At 36.7% G+C, this 19,890-nt stretch overlaps 1 protein-coding gene across 5 annotated transcripts in view; it reads right to left on the reverse strand.

Annotated features, from left to right (window-relative positions):
• Positions 1 to 14,926: 14,926 nt before the first annotated feature.
• CREB5 (cAMP responsive element binding protein 5) overlaps positions 14,927 to 19,890 on the reverse strand; it is a 678,892-nt gene continuing 673,928 nt past the window's right edge. For 4 of the 5 annotated variants that reach the window (XM_073581352.1, XM_073581350.1, XM_073581351.1 and 1 more), the window contains one exon: positions 14,927 to 19,037. In XM_073581352.1, the coding sequence (XP_073437453.1) occupies positions 18,874 to 19,037 (164 nt within the window). In that variant the 3' untranslated portion in view covers positions 14,927 to 18,873. The remainder of the gene's footprint in view (positions 19,038 to 19,890) is intronic. The other variant, XM_073581353.1, reaches the window with a different exon arrangement.

Consider the following 19,890-nt stretch of genomic DNA (forward strand, 5'->3'; position numbering starts at 1 on the left):
TTCTGCTGTTCTGGCACCTTAGCGTCTGTCACTGTGACATGGTACACTCAAACCATTCCAGCAAAATCTGAGCTCCATTATGATGCTCCTTCCCTTCTGAGCTTTACACTTAAACTCAAAAGGTTTTGGACCACATATGGAGTATCGATGTACTCAGGATAAATTACATAACAAATTGTTCCTATAGTTCATAATAAGAGGTGTAGATTCCAAAATGGGGTTACTTGTGGAGGTTTTTGCTGTTTTGGCACATCGGGGGCTTTTCAAATGTGACTTGGCATATGCAATCTATTCCAGTAAAAATTGCGCTCCAAAATTTAATTGGCCCTGCTTCCCTTCTGAGAACTGCTGTGAACCCAGACAGTAGTTTTCCACCACATATGGTGTATCTGTGTACTCAGGAGAAATTACACAACAACTTTTGGGTCCATTTCTCCTTTTACCCTGGTGAAAATGAAAAATGTGGCTCTAGAGCATCATTTTTGCAGGAAATATGCATTTTTTCATTTTCCCTTCTCAGCATTATAAAATTTGATGAAACACCTGTGGGTTTAAGGTGCTCACCACACCACTAGATAAGTTCCTTAAGGGGTATAGTTTCCCAAGTGAAGTAACTTGTTGGGAGTTTTCACTGTCTAGGCACATCAGGGGCTCTGAAAATGTGACATAGCGTCCGCTATCTATTCCAGCCAATTTTTCACTTCAAAAGGCAAATGGTGCTTCTTTACTTCCGGGCCCTGCTGTGTGCAGAAACAGCAGTTTTCCACCACATATGGGGTATCGGTGTACTCAGGAGAAACTTCACAATAAATTGTATGGTCCATTTTCTCCTGTTACCCTTGGGAAAAAGTAAAATTTTTATTTTTTCCTTCCAAATTGCTTTAATTCATGTGAAGTACCTGAAGGGTTACTAAACTTACTGAATGTGGTTTTGAGCCCTTTTGAAGAGTGCAATTTTAAAAATGGTGTCATTTTTGGGTATTTTCTGCCATATAGGCCTCTCAAAGTTACTTGAAACGTGATGTGCTCCCTAAAACCTTGGTTTTGTAAATTTTGTTGAAAAAATTAGAATTTGCTGATTAACTTTGAGCTTCTAACTTCCCAAGAAAAAAAAATTGTGTTTAAAAAATGATGCTGATATAAAGTAGACATGTGGGAAATGTTATTTATTAACTATTTTATGTGACATAACTCTCTTGTTTAAAGGCATAAAAAATAATAATATTAAAATTGCAATATTTTAGCCAAATTTCAAATATCTTCCCAAATAAATGCAAAAAATGTCATCCAAAGTTTACCACTAACATAGAGGACAATGTGTCACGAAACAACATTCTCATAATCACTGGGATACATTGAAGCGTTCAAGCATTATTACCTCGTAAAGTGACACTGGTTAGAATTGTAAAATTTGGCCTGGACAAGAGGGTGAAAACAGGCTAAATATGTTAATGTGTTATAAACTCATGGTTGTTGACTATCTGCAGTATTACATCAATACATCTACTGACATATAAAACGAGGCAAAATACCTTTTTTTGAGTGCTTTATTATAATGGAATTGCAGTGGATATTAACATTTTTACAAATATTCATTTTTTTTATTCTACAAAAATGTAAAAACTGAAGAATTTTAATAATTTCTGCAACAATGAGTTTCCAAAGTTAAAATAAAAAAATACAAACAAATAAAGCATACAAAGTATAACATAACATAAGAAATACTTCAGAAATTATTTACACATATGGTACCAAATATTTCTGCTTCCGGTAAGGAAGCTGGTTACTATACAAGAAATGCTGTTGTACACAAAGCAAAAAGAAAAATAAAATACAATTTTATACAGCACCTTTTGCAGTTATTTATTAACACAGTGTTCGAGAAATTACAATTTTTGCTCATATTTGTCATCTGCACATAGTGAGGACAGCCATTTAAACATTGAATGTTAATTGTTGCCTCCAGTGACTTACAATGACTAGTAAGTGCCATTCTTGTTCCAGAGGATATTGAGATAAATACTAAAGTCAAAGACTATCAAAATAATAGTAACTCAACTTCTAACACTTCTTTCCAATGTCAATTTTTGATTGATCATTCAATAAATATATATTTATAGTATAAACTTGGCTCTACCGAAGCATCTAAAGTAATACCGAATCTTGTCTACATCAACAAAACTGATGTTTCTTATGGTCCTAAGATCTATCTTCAACTTCAGGAGACATTGTGCAATTTCAGCAAACCGTAACATCCCTGTAATTACTTATACGATTATTTTAAATAACTGACATCATTCATCATCATCCCTGTATGAATGCAGGCCAAGACAGAAAAAGGAAATGCTTCTTGTGAAGTCAAGCCACTGTATAATCACTGTAGTTCATTGATTAGGGGAGATGTCAAATAACATTAAAATGTCATAAATGAAAGGATTTATGGATTTCAGATGGGAAAATATTCAACTAGTAAAATTATTTAAAACCATGGCCGGTTTTGGTCAGTCATCATTACAACAAATATAACTAGCCCTTGAATTTTCTATTTTGGGAAAAATGACCCAGGTCATACCATGCATCTATCATGCGTTGTATAAATTAATAAAAAACACCTGCTCCCCCGAAAACAAAAAAATAGGCCAAATTTCAGTTGCCCAATCCTTCTCTCCCCTGCTATTATCTAATGGGGGAGGGTAGGGATGACCCCATACACATTGGATCATTGTTAGGCCAACTTTCACGTGTACATTTTGAACACAAGGTATTGATCGTTATGTCGAAATTAAAACACACAAGGCTATAACTGTAGGCCTACAGAACATTACTTGAGCTACAATGATTAAAATCTAAATATATAGTATATTGTTTCAGATATCTCTCATGTATATGAATATTGAAAATAATATAGTCCTAGATAGTCAATAAGTCAAAAGAAAAAAAAAATCAAAATCAAGTAGGTGTCTTTTTTTAACTATATGGTCCAATTTAGGAGTCAGTTCCGAAAAAAGATGGACAGATATAGCTGTCAAACAAGCTTTCATTCACCAGACAGCTATCTCTCCCTACTTTTCTCCCTTTCAACGTGGTGAGAGAAGAAAACTGCTCTCCTTGAAAACAAAAAATAGGGCAAATTTAAACTGCCTGATCCTTCCTTATGATAATATCATCTGTAAGGGGAGAGTCGGGAGACCTCCCCATAGACATTGGATGGTTGTCCAAAATGATTGTGGTAGGTCAACATTCATCTCTTGTCCCTCTTCTGAGAAGGATTGATGTTGAAATCCAAATAATACTCCATAATTTATAAAGCTGATAAGATGAAAATATATTGGACAATATGATTATTTCCTGTATAGTTTAGGACTGAAAATAGTGAATATTTATTAAACACCTTTGGTTGCAAATTAGGATTCCAATTTACAATTTAGACTACTGGCCAAATATACATGTATAGATCTATTACTGGTTCTAGTTTAGGGATACAGGTCATGCTACCGCAGCTCAAATAATTGGACATAATAAGGTTCAATGAGTTCTACAATGTAACAATCTTAAGTATCCCTTTATTGAAAATAAATACTTAGAACATGCTGAATCTAATGTGTTGTAAAGCAACATGCAGGTTTAGAAGAATGCGATACCAATGACCACTGGCTCTAAGGAAAAAAATCCTGGGCTATAAAATATCTTTTAAAATATTGCATAATCTCAGAACTAACTTCTACAATATTGTTTTTGGAGTTATTTAGGAGGCACATATGGTCAGAAACAGGAACTAAAGAGGACTGAAATCTTCTGAAGCATCAGAACACATAACTAATAAGGAAATGAATATCTCCTTGGTCAGCATGGTTACAATTCACACAAAGCTCTCTACCACCATTCATTATAATGTATCTTTCAGCATATATCTTTTCTAAAATAAAGCTATATTGAAACATAAATGAGCCTCAGGATTGATCGAGGGTGGCTAGAGTGCGCCATTACACACTTATCCACTTATCCATAAACTGTTCAAAGTTATCAAGGAATTATTCCAAAGCATAACTGTAATTTCATATAGTTTAGTTATCTTCCCCAACATCATAACTCTAAGAAGAAAACATAAAAAAATTATAGAGGTTTATTCTGTCAAATAGTCCATGAAAAATGGACAGCACATGTATGACATCCAAGTGTGACCTGAATTGGCGAGTCTGATCCATGACTCATCGCATAATCGGTCACATCTCCTTGGTATTGTGCGGACCACTTAGGCCACTAAAAAGTAAACAGACATGTAAACAACCCCATTGACAATAACAAGTGGAAATTCTAGCCACGAAAAACATGGAAACACTGATATTTGAATGGGCCCTTAAGCTGTCGGAACCCAATATATTTGTCACCTTACACTGAATATGACTCATTGTAAGAGAATTATGAAAAATGCAAGCACACAATAGGGTCTTATCCATATAAATAATTAATAAAGAAATAATAGAACCTAATACGGTTGTGTGAGGCACAACACCTAAAAAACTTGGAATCTAGATAGTGCATCTTCCTTGAAGTGCCAGGAATGGAAGTTGTGCGCTCTCTGTAGTCATGACAAACCAGTAGTAAGGTAAAAATGGTTACGTATGACTGTCCTGAGGAAGGAGTCAGTGGACTCTGAAAGGGGTAGACAATAAACCTATATTTTTCCCTTACAACTGGTTTGTCGTGACTACAGAGAGCGGAGAAAAACTTCCATTTCTGGCACCTCATTCTGTCATTTTAACTGAAGGTGCAGACAAATGTATTTTCAGTCCAAGGGCGACCCAACAAAAACATCAGATTGCACTCAGACCAATGTTAGTCTATGGGGCCGTGCATATGTCTAATTTTTTCAAACACTGTCCGAGGAAAACAGCGTTGCATGCCCGCGTTTGATCTGATATTTGGATCAAGTCAATGAGTGCAGTCTGATTTCTGCAGACTCACAGAATGGAGAAGAAGGAGATGTTTTTTCTATATCTATCCTGCATCATAGAGAATCGGATCACACTGTACTCACACTTTGATCAAACGCTGATCAGAGTTTGATCGGAGTGTCATTTACATCGGTTCAGTTCTCTCGGATGAGAAAACCTGATCAAATGCTGATCAGAGTTTCATTGGAGTGTCATTTGAATAGGTTCAATTCTCTCGGATGAGAGAATCTATGGTCGTCTACACCTGCCCTAACTTTTGCAAAACCATGTTAAATAGAAAAAAGCTTTGAAGGTGTTGTCCCACATTGAAGATATGGCATGAATATCTGATTGGGATAGGTCAGGAGGTCCAATCACTGTGACCTTGTGAGTTGCTAGCAGTAGTGGTAATGCTGCAAGGAAGCTCCATGACACTTTGCAGCTTGAGCCTATATGAATGTCACAAAGTTGACACATCCTATTTAATGGCATTACAAGGAATAGTTATTCATTATTAGTATTTTTATATTCTTCAAATATTTAACATTGTTTTATTCTACCAGATCAATTTTATCATGAACCTTTTTAAATTATTACACACATTTATCGCCAAACTCTACCTTTAAGTCGTATGCTAATATAATTAGTACTTCCCACAGATGCAAAATAGCTTTCTTCATTCTTTCTTCTTGCCAAGTAAATATGCCACGTAGCGTAATCCATTCACAAATAAATTAGGGGATTATTGTAATGTAGCCACTACAGATTTAGAAGGTTTACTGTCATGGCTGGCACCATGAGGATAAGGATGTTCTCGCTGTATGTTTGACATTTAATAAGAGCTTTCGGGAGTGTCCAGTACTTCATGTGCTGTCTGTAAACTAGAATTCCTGCATAGCATTACACAGTCTTAGTAATATAGTATCTCGGAGGCATAAAGCTTGATACTGCTACAATTCTAATGTATGCCAAAACATAGCAGATCTAGCGCTCACATGTAGCAGAACACTTAGGCTGGAGGGATAAGGGGTATAATCTGCTCCCGTTCCAGCCCACACAGACTTAGTATCGCATGAATATGTCTTCTTTACCAGTTACACAGGATACAAGCCATTTTTTATTTAACTCATTGAGTGCTTCCTAGATGGCTACTATTCCCAAGCGCAGTGTTAAAAGCATATTAAAAAATATTAACGTAAGATAACACAATATTATCAGTTATGATAATCATTGTATAACAGCACCATTAAAAGCCAATCAATGACCTTGGGTCAATGGAATGTATCCCAGCTGGTGGTACTGTCACATACTACTGGCACTAGGGATGTCATACTGTAGTACTACTCCAAATTGTAGACGGGGAAAAAGTTATCAGTGGAAGCCATCGCTAGAGAAACAGTTATATCATTTAAAGTATATTTTGGGATTTAAGAGAAAGAATGTGCTTTTCTTTCCAAGCACCTACGGTAATCTGTCTGTGGGCTAAGTCTGATATTGTAGTAAAGGCCTATTCAATTTTACCTCGCATAAAAAAAATAACATTTTGATAATTCTTTTAAAGGATATATTCAGGGCTATTTTTGTTACTTCAAATGATGCATTTTTGGCATTCCATATATCCTTTTTTTGCAATTAGGCTTCATTAAAATGTTGAATCATTTAGCTTCTGCGGCATCTGCTATTCTCTTAAAGTGAGTTATTTATGAATGCTGGAGGTAAAGGGAACCAGTCACCTCTAGAAATGCTACTTACCTGAAGATAAAGGGGTTATGTGCATGTAAAAAGCGTTTAAACCATGTTTAGCTGCCTTACTGGAGCAACGGCTACAAGGAGAATATGAAGATATATTCTCCCTGCAGCCGCTTGCTTCCAGTCAGTGGGTTGCAGGGAACCACTAGAGTAGCTGCTCACTACACAGTAAGTGACATTGATTGGCAGCCTTCCATACAGCGTGTATGTTTAATGCGGTTGTCAAATCTGTGGGCAACAGAGTGATTACAGCGTGCTCACTGTATAGTAAGAAGTGACAGTAACAGCCCCATTTCGAATAACGCTCACAAAGACAAATGTCCTAGCTATATCTCCACCCAAACCATACCACTGGATCATTGTACATATAAAATAAAAAATTCCATTAACCTACAATTTTTTTGACTTTATTTACTATGAGGTTTTGTCAAAATATTTTATTATTCAACGTTTTTCTCATCATTTTATTTTAGTATACCGTATATGTACCGTATTTATATGTGTATATAGTATGTGGAAAGGAAAAAATGCAGGAATACAACCAGATGGGTAATTTGTTTCAGAAGAGCTATTAATCTTTGCGTCCTTAAAGTCAAGTTTACACAGAGTTACAATGTGTTTCATAACTCAGGTGAAGGTATCAGTTTACTAATCCTGCTTTGTCAAGCAGCTACATAAAGGTTGAGAAAGTGAACAGCCATTATTCAGAGCTCCAGACACATTCCATTTCCTATCTTTATAAGCAGGCCTCATTAATCTTTGCTGAATAGTAATTATATTGATCTGTTAATTTAAGAACTCCCCATCAAATTATTGTCTTCTTCATATGATTGCTAATATTTCATATTCACATTAAGTAAAAGCTGATATTTATTGTAAAGCTCTAATCTCTGGAGATATTTCAAATCCTGTGTAAAAACATACCTGTAAGGTGATTTTTTTTAAAGGGATCCTGACATGCTACCCGATAAACAGGCAGAATGTATCAGGCACTGGATTTATGACTGGAGACATGTATTCTCGACTCTAAAGCTCTGGGGCATTTCAGAGAAAATTCTAGTTTAATAGGTGTCCGGGGACCAAGCCAAGTTGAGTAGCCTGGTTCTCCTCACCCACTGTCAATGTCTGATAGGTCTCGCTCTGTACCAACACACAGAGATACCGGTCTCCTGGAGAGTGGGTGGGAAGAAGCTGCGGAGGACCATGCTTCTCACCTAGTCTCTTGTGTGGTTTGGTCCCGGTCAGCTTCCAAAGTATGTTTTTTCTGAAACGCCAGTTTTAGGTCACCCCAGTGACTCAATATAAATAGGAGGGACAGATATCTTTTTTTAAATTTCAATAGTTATAGGAAAACAACAGAAAGGACAATGCTGAAAATCATACATACAAAAAGCCATCACTCCAGTTCCTCATAAAGTACAAAACACAAAACACCTATTTATTTTCTTTCTTTGGTAATTCAAAGGCATTTTCATCACAGTAAAATCAATAATAAATTTTATTTGTTCGGTTACAGGTGCAAACATGTATGTATCACTGTCACCCATGGGGCCAACAAGCCTCCTTTCGTGTAATTCCAAGATAATAGTACGCCTTATTTATACAAACTAGCACATGCAATTAAACCAATCAGGTCTCAGCTACTATTTATAAGTGAAATTAGAAAAATATCTGGCACCTGATTGGTTCTTAAGGTCACCTTTGACACCTTATTAATAAATCCCCATTGTTGTAAAGTTTCCTAGGCTCCTGTCACAAATATGGCAGGTAAATAAAAAGGTGTTGCCTACAATAACCAGCTATAATTTCTTTCTATTACATCTATACTCTCCAGTTACAGTTTCAATGCCCTAACCTAGCTAATATTGTCAAAATTGGATTTTTGTTTTGTTCTATATCTTCGCCTATAGGTGCTGATGAACAGTCTCAGGCCATGATTTTTAACTTGCACTTAATCATAAAGATTATGCTACAGGTATAATACAGTATTAGGGAGATAAGAAAAAACTTATAGCACTTCTAAATCACAATGTAACTTCTTTTCTGGTTATTAATACGATAACTAAATATTGCTAATTATCTGAATCACAGGGGTTCTTTAGAAATAAAAAAAATAACCATAGGAATTGTCATTGTAAATACACACTCATTTTGTCTAAGGGGGTAAGTACAGTTAAAATTGCCACTATCTTGTGATACTGACAGAAACCTATACTAGAATATTAATAGGATGAGTTCCTGTGAGCATGTGTAGGAGAAAGCTGCACTATTGTGATCCGAAGATAGCCTAAACCACGTACTGTCAAGTTATTGCCAGGTCACAAAACCTGTTTAGAAATCAGACAGGGAATACAGTAGTGTGAGCAGCCTCTTCTTACCTCAGCACTCCTGGTATCTTCGGTATTAGATCAGATAGACAGCGTGGACAGAAGTGTGAGCATTCTCTTACCTCAGCCCACTTGGTATCTCCAGTATTAGATAACACAGACACGGTGGACAGCAGTGTGAGCAGCCTCTTCTTACCTCAGCACTCCTGGCATCTCCAGTATTAGATCAGATAGAGGGTGGACAGCAATGTGAACAGCCTCTTCTTACCTCAGCACTCCTGGCATTTCCAGTATTAGATAAGATAGACACAGTGGACAGCAATGTGAACAGCCTCTTTTTACCTCAGCACTCCTGGAATCTCCAATATTAGATCAGATAGGGTGGACAGCAGTGTGATCAGCCTCTTCTTACCTCAGCACTCCTGGAATCTCCAGTATTATATCAGCTAGACAGGGTGGACAGCAGTGTGAACAGCCTTTTCTTACATCAGCACCTCTGGTACCTCCAGTATTAGATCAGGGTGGACACCAGTGTGAGCAGTTTCTCTTTACTTAAGCACTCCTGGTACATCCAGTATTAGATCAGATAGACAGGGTAGACAGCAGTGTGAGGAACATCTTCTTACCTAAGCACTCCTAGTGCATCCAGTATTAGATTGGATAGACAGGGTGGACAGCAGTGTGAGCAGCCTTTTCTTACCTCAGTATTCCTGATATCTAAAGTATTAAATCAGATAGACATAGTGGACAGCAATGTGAGCAGCCACTACTTACCTCAGAACTGATATCTCTAGTATTAGTTTAGAAAATCTACCTGGAGCTACATATAAGGAGAGAAAGACAGAGCTCCTCTAGCACAAGCTTACACGCACCTGTCTTATTAACATTCTAGGAGAGGTTTTGGCCAGTCAGTATAACAAAGCGGAGGCCATTTTAATTCTTTAGTGATTCCCTTCTATAGTAATTACCTCCCTAAATGAGTGTGATTTGCTAACTACAGGTATTTCAACATTTATTTTTCAAGACATTTACTTTTGTTATTGATTTTTTTTCTTCTACTACTGAAGAAACCCCTTTAAAAGTAGAAGATAAGATATAAGAAACCAGAGACTGGTTGTAATGGCTAAAATTACAAGCAATGAACAATTTTAGACATCTTGACGACATACAATATTGAAGCCTTTTAAAATGTGTCTGGAAACCCCACATAAGACATTAATGGGACAGTCTATATTGAGTATGTGTATATATTGAGCCATCACTAGTATACAGGTTCATCACCCATATATTGTGCCTGTACCCCTAACATGATGCAAAATTGGAACAATCCAGACAATACACATTTATAACGGGTGGAAAACATACAAAATGGCTTTTTCTTCCTATATAATAATGCCTCTCTTGATGGCTATATATATGAGAAATATTCTTCAGTGCCAACTTGGTGCAAAACAATTGCAAATTTGTATAGAAGACATATGTTCATAGATATTGCAAATAGCTCGAAAAATAGTGCAGGTTCTTGGATTCTACAATGGGAGTTTGCACTAGGTTACAATCACATACTTTCTAAGGCAATGTGCACACTATATCTTTTTCAGGTGGATTCCGCCACAGAATCAAAATACGTCCAAATGGATTGAACATAACCATTTCTATGTAAAAACGACTTGGTGTGCATATGTTCAGGTCTTTTAATGTCTTCTAACCACTTCAAGTTTATAAAAATGCCAAGCAGTTAAAAGAAGTCGAATGTGCATTCTTTCTGCATTTTCCGCTAGGAAGACGCTCTCTATTTTACAAAACAGGTCAATGCGAAATCTTAATATACGCCTTGAAGACGACTGGGCATTGTTTTGAGCTTTTTGTCATTGTTTCTTTTATTAAAAAATATTATTACTTCGTTATTCAATGAAGTGAAAAAAAAACGACTGAAAAATGATAGTAAAAAAGACTTCACTAAAACAGTGGGAAAACCTTCCAAAAAACAATAAGTGAACAAAAGTGACCGAAAAACATTCAGGAAACGACCAAAAAAATTACACAAAAGAAGCTTCAGGTGACAAAATACTTTTTGATCATCTTCTGCTTGAAAAACTGGTTGGGTTCACCAACGTGAAGACGTCATGTACACATAGCCTACCAGTGTGCATACATCGAGTCTTTTTGCTGAGTTTCTGGAGCAGAAACTGAGTGGATCTCCAAAATTTTGAGGAGTTTTGAGTTTTGGAGAAGAATTTGGAGAGTTTGAGCTCAATTTCTACTCAGTTACTGCTCTAAAAACTCCTTGAAAAACTTTGTGTTCACATATCCTAAGAAATAACAGCTTACTATGAGTATTGGTTGATCCAGACTCCATCTTATACACTTATAGTAGTGGAATTGGACTATACAAGTTTAGTATTGCATCTCTCACTGACAAAATGACCTAAACACAAAATGATATTGCAATAAATACAAAACAAAGTTTTACCAAAGTGCTCAATGATTCAGATTTTTTCATAACACTCCACTCTCCAAACATCTCCAAGAATACCCAGTTTTTTCTACACAGGAAAGTGGCCCATATTGGTGGTCATAAACCATTAAATTCAAAAAATAACACTGGTCAACAGCATTTTTGGTGCCAAAGATATTTCATCGAATTTAGGGTATTTTTGGGGTGCTGATTCTGAATATGTCATCAGTTTTGCCAGATTGGCTCAAGTTTTTGAGATTTTTGGTATCTTATTTATAGCACTTGTTGGTAAATGCGACGCATCATCTCATTAATTTCTTTGGATTAGTACTTGAACTGAGCAGTTCTCAATATAGTTTTGTGTTAATTAGTGTTCTAAAAGTTTGTTCATAGCTTGATTTTTGCACTAACTTTATGTTGTTGTCTGTTTTCCAGTGAAAAGCATGAACTCATCATGAAGAAGTTGTCTTAACGATCCAGACTCATTCTGTTACATTTGTGGTGAATATACACTGCCAAAACATAGAAGAAACATAACAGACTTCGTAAAAAAAGTGTATTTTGCCTATTTTGGGGTTATGCTTGGGGACCAAGACAAGTTTTGGGCACCACACATAGTGTGCAAAGCATGTATCGAATTATTACGAAAATGGAGCAAAGGACAAAGAAAAAGCTTCAAATTTGGTGTTCCAATGGTGTGGAGAGAGCCAAAAAATCATCATGATGACTGTTATTTATGGTAAACACAGGTACAGGCACATCTTCACAATGAGGGACAGGCCTTCTTGCAGATTCCATGTTACTCCCATTTTCGTTTCTTATGCTTATTGAATCCTTGCACTTGCACTGCACAGAAATAACAGTCATCATGATGATTTTTTGGCTCTCTCCACACCATTGGAACACCAAATTTGAAGCTTTTTCTTTGTCCTTTGCTCCATTTTCGTAATAATTCGATACATGCTTTGCACACTATGTGTGGTGCCCAAAACTTGTCTTGGTCCCCAAGCATAACCCCAAAATAGGCAAAATACACTTTTTTTACGAAGTGTGTTATGTTTCTTCTATGTTTTGGCAGTGTATATTCACCACAAATGTAACAGAATGAGTCTGGATCGTTAAGACAACTTCTTCATGATGAGTTCATGCTTTTCACTGGAAAACAGACAACAACATAAAGTTAGTGCAAAAATCAAGCTATGAACAAACTTTTAGAACACTAATTAACACAAAACTATATTGAGAACTGCTCAGTTCAAGTACTAATCCAAAGAAATTAATGAGATGATGCGTCGCATTTACCAACAAGTGCTATAAATAAGATACCAAAAATCTCAAAAACTTGAGCCAATCTGGCAAAACTGATGACATATTCAGAATCAGCACCCCAAAAATACCCCAAATTCATTAAAATATTTTGGACACCAGAAAAAAAAATTTTTTTCGTTGACCTGTGTAATAGAACAAGGCAATGAGATTAAGAAGCCGATTAGTGACAGTCAGTTACAGAAATAAGATTAATTTCTGAATCCTAGAATGAGCTGAAAAATGGCAAATCTTGGGCATAATTGTTAAGTAGATGCAAAAATCCAAGCATGTAGTAAGTTTTCTCAAATGAATTTCATAAGATGAAACATGGTCAATGGAAACCTGTGTTAAGTTGTTGATTTGAAACACATGGGTAATGTATTATTATTTATTATTAAGTTTCAGACTTACAATGTCTCTGCTGTGTTCTGTGTATAGATATGTTTTCTATCCTTCAGAAGAAAAAACAGGTTTTCTAATGCCACCTGTTGGCGGTAGCAATGTTCTTTGTCATTGCTCATGCTATATATCTGGGGATATTTATTCATACTAGATTTTTCTCAAGAAGGAAAAGACACCCATTGACTTTCAGTGGCTTTGGGGTTCCTATTTCTCATCAGTGGATTGGCCTTTGACAGAGGTCTTCGGCGGTAACGTTTCTCCCCATGTAGTTTGTGAGATGGCGTAGGAAGAACTTTAAGCCAGGCAATACTCCATGAGAAAAAGGTATGCGAAGTTGTCAGTCTTTACAGGGAAAAACAGTACACCCTAGACCTGTGCATGGATGGAGTCACCTCATTCATTTACAAAGTTACGCAGAATTTCATAACATGAGCAAATTTTAGATGGTTATGAATTGCCCATTTTAAACAGGTAAGGCCAGGAAGACTTAAGTCAAAAGGATGGTTGTCCTACCACATACTGCCGTCTGGATTACAGGACACAACATTTTATGTAGACCAAGCCTATAATTCAATATTCTGTTATTTGCCTTTTTTCTGTCTCCAAGAGATTATGCAGGAAATTAGGCTCTGCTTACATCTGTGTTATGGTTTCTGATTGTAATGGATACCATAACGCCATGCCAGATCATCACACAATTGACACTACCAATGCCCACGACTTATAATAGGGCTGACAAGGTTCATGTCCATTATTTTGTTGAAAAAAAATAATGTTGGAAAAGGGGATTCCCATGAAAAACATGTCACCTATCAGTAGGATACATCCTATATGGTTGGTGGGGGACAGCCTTCTTGGTTCTCCATCAATCACGAGAATGGGTGACTATAAGTTCCTTTTGTGAATGCAGCATTAGTGAGCATGTGCGACCACTTCTCCATTCACTACCTATAGGAATGGTGGTTGCATACGATCACTAAAGCTATATTCTTACAAGGGACCATGAAACCACAGATTTTAGGATGGGGAAGTGGTCAGCAGCCAAAACCTCATAGATCAATCGTTTATCATCTGCTATACTGATATGTGATAAATATCTATGGGGCAACAGAGCCTGTGATGCAGATGTGAACAGAGCCTTAATAAAATACTTTCCAATAAGGTTCTGTTTTCATCTGCATTTTGGATTCTGTATTTGGACTAAGCAGCAATGGAAGTTAATTAAATTCACCGCACACTCAAAGAGACTTTATGCAAATAGGTGTTCATTTTATTACATGTGGGAGCCAAACAAGAATATAGCACAGGACGCCACCACTGACAGGCGCGGGAGCGCTTCCTTCTCTGAGCACACATCAGCCATTTATCTTGGTATTTCTTCTTGAGAGATTCTCCTCTCCTTCTGCACCATATACAAACCTCCAATACTGGAATAATTGATATTATGATAAAGGCTCGGGCTGAGCTGAAACGTCTTTTATTTATATCGCTTCCACTGTGTGCTATATTCTTGTTTGGCTCCCACATGTAATAAAATGAACACCTATTTGCATAAAGTCTCTTTGAGTGTGTGGTGAATTTAATTAACTTGTAATTAGGACCTACTGGTCCGTTGCACCTGCACCTCGTCTATATTTGACTAGAGTGCACGCTAACTACCCAGTTTAAGCAGCAATGGAGGCATCCAACATCAATGTAAACGAAGCCTTAATTACCGGTTGGAATCATAAATCATCACTCCCATGTACAACAGTATACAATCATTTATTAGACAAAATCTCCAGCAATACATGACTAGCGCTTTCATATACAGATGTAGCAGTGTTGAATTTGTAATTTTTCTTTTAACTCTTTGGGGTTGCTTTCTTACTACATCGTGATAAGATAAAGCAGTAGGTTTAGCTACCGTTCCATTAAAATCACAGGTAGAATATCATAATGTCACGATGTGAAGAGCCAAATGACAAACTAAGCTCTGCTATTCCTGTAGTACATTTCCATGTAACAGACACACACTTGACTTTCTGAGGTGAAATGGGCTTTTGAGCTGAAGATCAAGACATAAAAAAGTATATACATATTGTGCAAATCACATGAACTGCAATTAAAGGTGCTTGGTCCATATGGCGGCAAGTATGGGGATATATATAATTGCTATGGCCTTTCGGTTTGGTGTTCCCGCAAACATGATTAACACTCATGGCCGCCTGCGACTGCAAGTGAAGGTCAACAGTCTTAAACGCACTGTTAATTGTAAATGCTCTGCAATGGCAACCTGTATAGCAGTACAGACTGACACGAGTCAGCTTGTTGGTTTAGCATAAAAAACAGACATGCCTGAGCCGCAAGGTATACACATGTCAAACTGTCAAGCTACAAAATTGAGAAAACTCAGACGCATATAGAACAGCTGAACCTTTTTTTTTTTTTCCTTTTGATTAAAAAAAAAAAAGAAAAAATGCAACTGTATTTTAACTGAGGAAACAGAACCAAACCATAAAGCTTGATTCCAATCAAAGGTAACATAAAATGCGATGCTTGTGTTACCATTAGTGCTTATGTTCATATAATTTCACTTATGTTCTCTCCATAAAATAAGAAAAAGAAAAAAAAAAAGAAAAAAATCTAACTAAATTAGCACCCTGGGGCATTTTAAAGGTATAGAATAATCTTTTTTTTTTTTTACACACGGTGTACTAATATATATGCTCCATTTTTATAAAAGGCTATCTGGTTTCCCATAAAATGTAGAAAAGCAATAAAAAAGAAAGCATTGGACTAAATGATTTAAAAGTAAATGCTCGCTTAAAAATATATATGCATATATATATATATATATATTTATATATAATGTATAAAAAGGCCTGTACATTGTTTTGGTTGACTGGGTTAAATTAAAGAAATTACAGTGCACGCTAGACCTGGATTAGGGTTGTATTGGGTGTATTACAGTTCTACACACTATACATTGAATTTTGAAAATATTTTTAAATAAAGATCTGACTTTTTAATGACAAGATTTTTGTGGTTAATAGTTTCAGACTTATGGTACTGGGCAGTGCTATTATCGATGGGGTAAATGTTTGGTGGAAAAAAAATTAAGGCAAATAGGTTTGCCTTTGCTTTTGGTGGGAAGAATGAGAAAAAAAATGTTGAAGGCTGCCACTTTTTTCATTTCCTTCTGTACTCCAAATTATGTAATGTGGAAAATTAATTTGTCTTCAGGCAACGATCTCATACATGAGGACTGTATAGAAGCACACAACGTTCTTTGGGCTCTACACTACAGGAACAGTAGGCACTCTATGCACCTGTGTATGGTGCTCCGCATGGCCCCAAAGAGAAGCTCAGTGATACTACTACATACCCAAAGGAATATATTCCTCCCTCGGACATAGTATTACTGAGCTGTTCTCCAACACTCTCTCCAAAGTGCTCTAAAGGATACATGTCACCATGAAATACAGACCAATCATGTCATACAATCGGGGGAGCTGAGTAGATTGATACATAGATGTGTGAGAAACTGTATAACCTATGTTTTAATTTTTTAAATCTCTACTCTTTCTGGTATTTTTGGTCCAGGAGCCGGTCCTATCAGAGACAGCTGTCAATCAGTGAAAGGACCGCCCACTAGACAGAAAATCCCAGAAAGAGCAGAGGTTTAAATGACAAAAATGCAGAATATACTTAATCTTTTCTCACAAAAATGATATATCAATCTAGTTATCTTCAACTGCATGAAGTCTACAGATTGGACTACAGTTTCATGGTGACAGGTTTCTTTTAAAACCAACACAAACTCATGGAGCTTCATATATAAAATGTCCTATCCTCTCATAGCAACCAACAAAATAGTTTAGCTTCTGAACTTTAGGCAGTAAATGAAAAGTGGACGCTAGTTGCTATGGGTTAGAAGTTCCATGTTTTCGAAGGTCTTTTTGATGTAATATTTCAGAATCCAATTAGACGTTAGATTTTTAGTAAATTGTTCTGTAAATTCATTGTTGGTTGGGTGCTACAGGCAACCATACTGTTTTAATGAATCTCCCATTATTGTAGGATATAAGGTACTAGAGCTCTAACAGAAGTTTTCAGAACCTATGAAGGCAGTAGATTGCAGTCCCAATAATTCATATAGGCCTGAACATTCAAGATGGCTTCTCATATATAAAGTAATAGACAGTAAAAGGTGAATTATTCATTAAAGGGAACCTGTTAGGTAAACTGTAACTGCACCCCTGGCTCTGACTGATGGCTGCCCCTAACGCTGAGCCTGTTGTTAGACAGTGCTGTGGACACGGTTACAGCCACCACTGTCTATAAACAGAGCGGTGACTGAAACCATGCCGGTGCCACCTCTATGAGACTGTCGGGAGGAATAAAGTTAATTTCTTCCCGTCAGCGGGGCTCTCGGTGCAGGCACCGCACGATGTCAAAACGCTAGTAACCCATAGATTAACACCATGTGGTTAATAGCGTTATTTCACATGACAGGTTCCCTTTTTAAAATACATGATGGGACAGATTTATCAATACTGTTTTGGGTCTTATATGACACCTTAATATAGGCGATGAATACAAAGACAAGATTTCTCCTCGGGAGAGGGTTCAAGTAAAACATTTCCTTAAAAGCATTGGAATTAGAACTGAAAGTGTTTACTTGAGTCTCTAAATAGCCCTAATTCCTGGATAAATATGGCGTACACCACCACCGACAGTTTTCATATATCTCCTAAACCAGGTTTTCATAATTAAATTGTTGATAAATCTGTCACAAAGGGCCTCATTCTTGAGACCTCTGTAGAAAAAAAGCCTTGTTACTCATACCAACCAACAATCAAATTCAGTTATAGTTTTTTAATTGCCCTGGAAACATGGACTCGGACTGGTTGCTATGGGCAATAAGACCAGGTTTTCATGCATCACAGTTTACACCAATGATACCCATGATTTTATATAGATAACAATTATCTATATTTTTTTATTAGCAATATAGTTAATATGCCTGTAATATTAATTTTGAAATGTAAAGAATAGCTCACTGGAACTGTAACAGATTGTGTTGTAATTGCTTGAAACCAATGCTACATGTAATAAAGGTTCCATTACCTATAAAATGCGCAGTCATTTTGTGGTGCAAATAAATATTGGATTATTTTATAAAAATTTATTCAGCAACTGATTCCAATTTTATTGGACAAATCCTCCTAAGTTTTGGATCTGCTCCACAAAATGGCTACTTGCACTCTGATAAATTAAATTGTATATTTCATTAGTATGGTGCAACCCCTGAATTTGGTCTTTCATCAAAAATTGCTGTTAACCTTTTTTTATATATTTTTTAAAGAACAAATGGTTCAGGCGACTATGTAGAACAATGAAAAAAATGAAACAAAAGAAATAAAAAAAAAGTAATTATGTACATATATGCGGCAGTTCATAAACTAATACATTGTACCAGAACACTGAGAAAGCATTACGCATTTCCCAAAACTGCATGATAATAATGCAATAAATCCCTTTTCTTAGACATAAAAAGACAAAACAATGAATACTATAAAAAAAAGGGTAGGTATGGTCTTTCAATGAATGAAGAGACTTCCAGGTTTCAAATAAAGTTGAAAAAAGTTCATAAAAATGGAAGATCTGATTTAATACCAAACTCCCGGAGGCAGTTCTTGAACCCATTGTCTCAGAGAATGGGATTTATGTCTGTTCTGTGGTTGGCAAGAGGGTTTAGAGAGGAGCTTCCAACCATATCACTGACTGAAGAGGAAGTCGTAATGGTGTTATGTTGGATCACTTGCTGCTGGGAGCAGGCAGGAACTGGGCTCTCGGGTGGGCTGTTTTCAGGACCTGGGTAAGACATTGGCACAACATTTTATTATAATTTACTACATACTATAAAAACTCTAAATAAATTAGGATAGCAGGTTGAAGCTTGTCACATGAGCAGCACAGTTTATTATAACATATTCACCCTTATTACAGATGAGCCGTTGAGCAGTGGTGAGCTCATGGAAAGCCCTGTACATAAAACCCTCAATGCAGTCTCAGTCAGAGGCCTTGGTTGCTGGTGAAACTCCTAGTATAGGCTGAGGTTTCCAATGGGTTGGAAGCCCTGGAGGCAGAGTCTACCTCCTTCAAATTTGCCAGATTACAGCAATTGTGTCCAATGTAAATTATTATTAAATGGGGGATGAGTGGGTACAATCACCTTATTTAGTATATTGTAAAGCAACATATATTAGTAAGTTCCATCACATACAAAAGGAGGTATGGCACACTTATATGATCGAAGTAAAAAATCGGAACTAGTGTTAAGCAAAATGGGAAATAGGTCCAGTGGACACATCGGTACTCCATGGCAGCTGACACAGACCACTGTAAACTTCCTTCCACCTGCCAGCATCCTCGGCATCTCTTCTAATTAATAGGCTCCCGCAATGTCATCAGATTATCAGAAGAGGCGCACAGGATGTCGGCAGGTTCAGGGAGTTTGTAGCGCTCTGGTCCAGCTGCCACAGACTACCAACGTGGCTGCTGGACAAAGGTCCTGTAAATCAGTTTGCCCAATGGAAATGCCATCAAAATATGCTGCTACTCCATTTCTCAGCTAAAAACATAAATATCTAAACTTCTAGCCTCTTGAAAATCTTGGACACAAGCTCGGAGTGTTTAAAGCTGGAGCTCAACATCAGAGTATTGT

Source organism: Dendrobates tinctorius, unplaced genomic scaffold (assembly GCF_039654945.1).
Source record: "Dendrobates tinctorius isolate UK_male_01 unplaced genomic scaffold, ASM3965494v1 ptg000070l, whole genome shotgun sequence".
Taxonomy (NCBI): domain Eukaryota; kingdom Metazoa; phylum Chordata; class Amphibia; order Anura; family Dendrobatidae; genus Dendrobates; species Dendrobates tinctorius.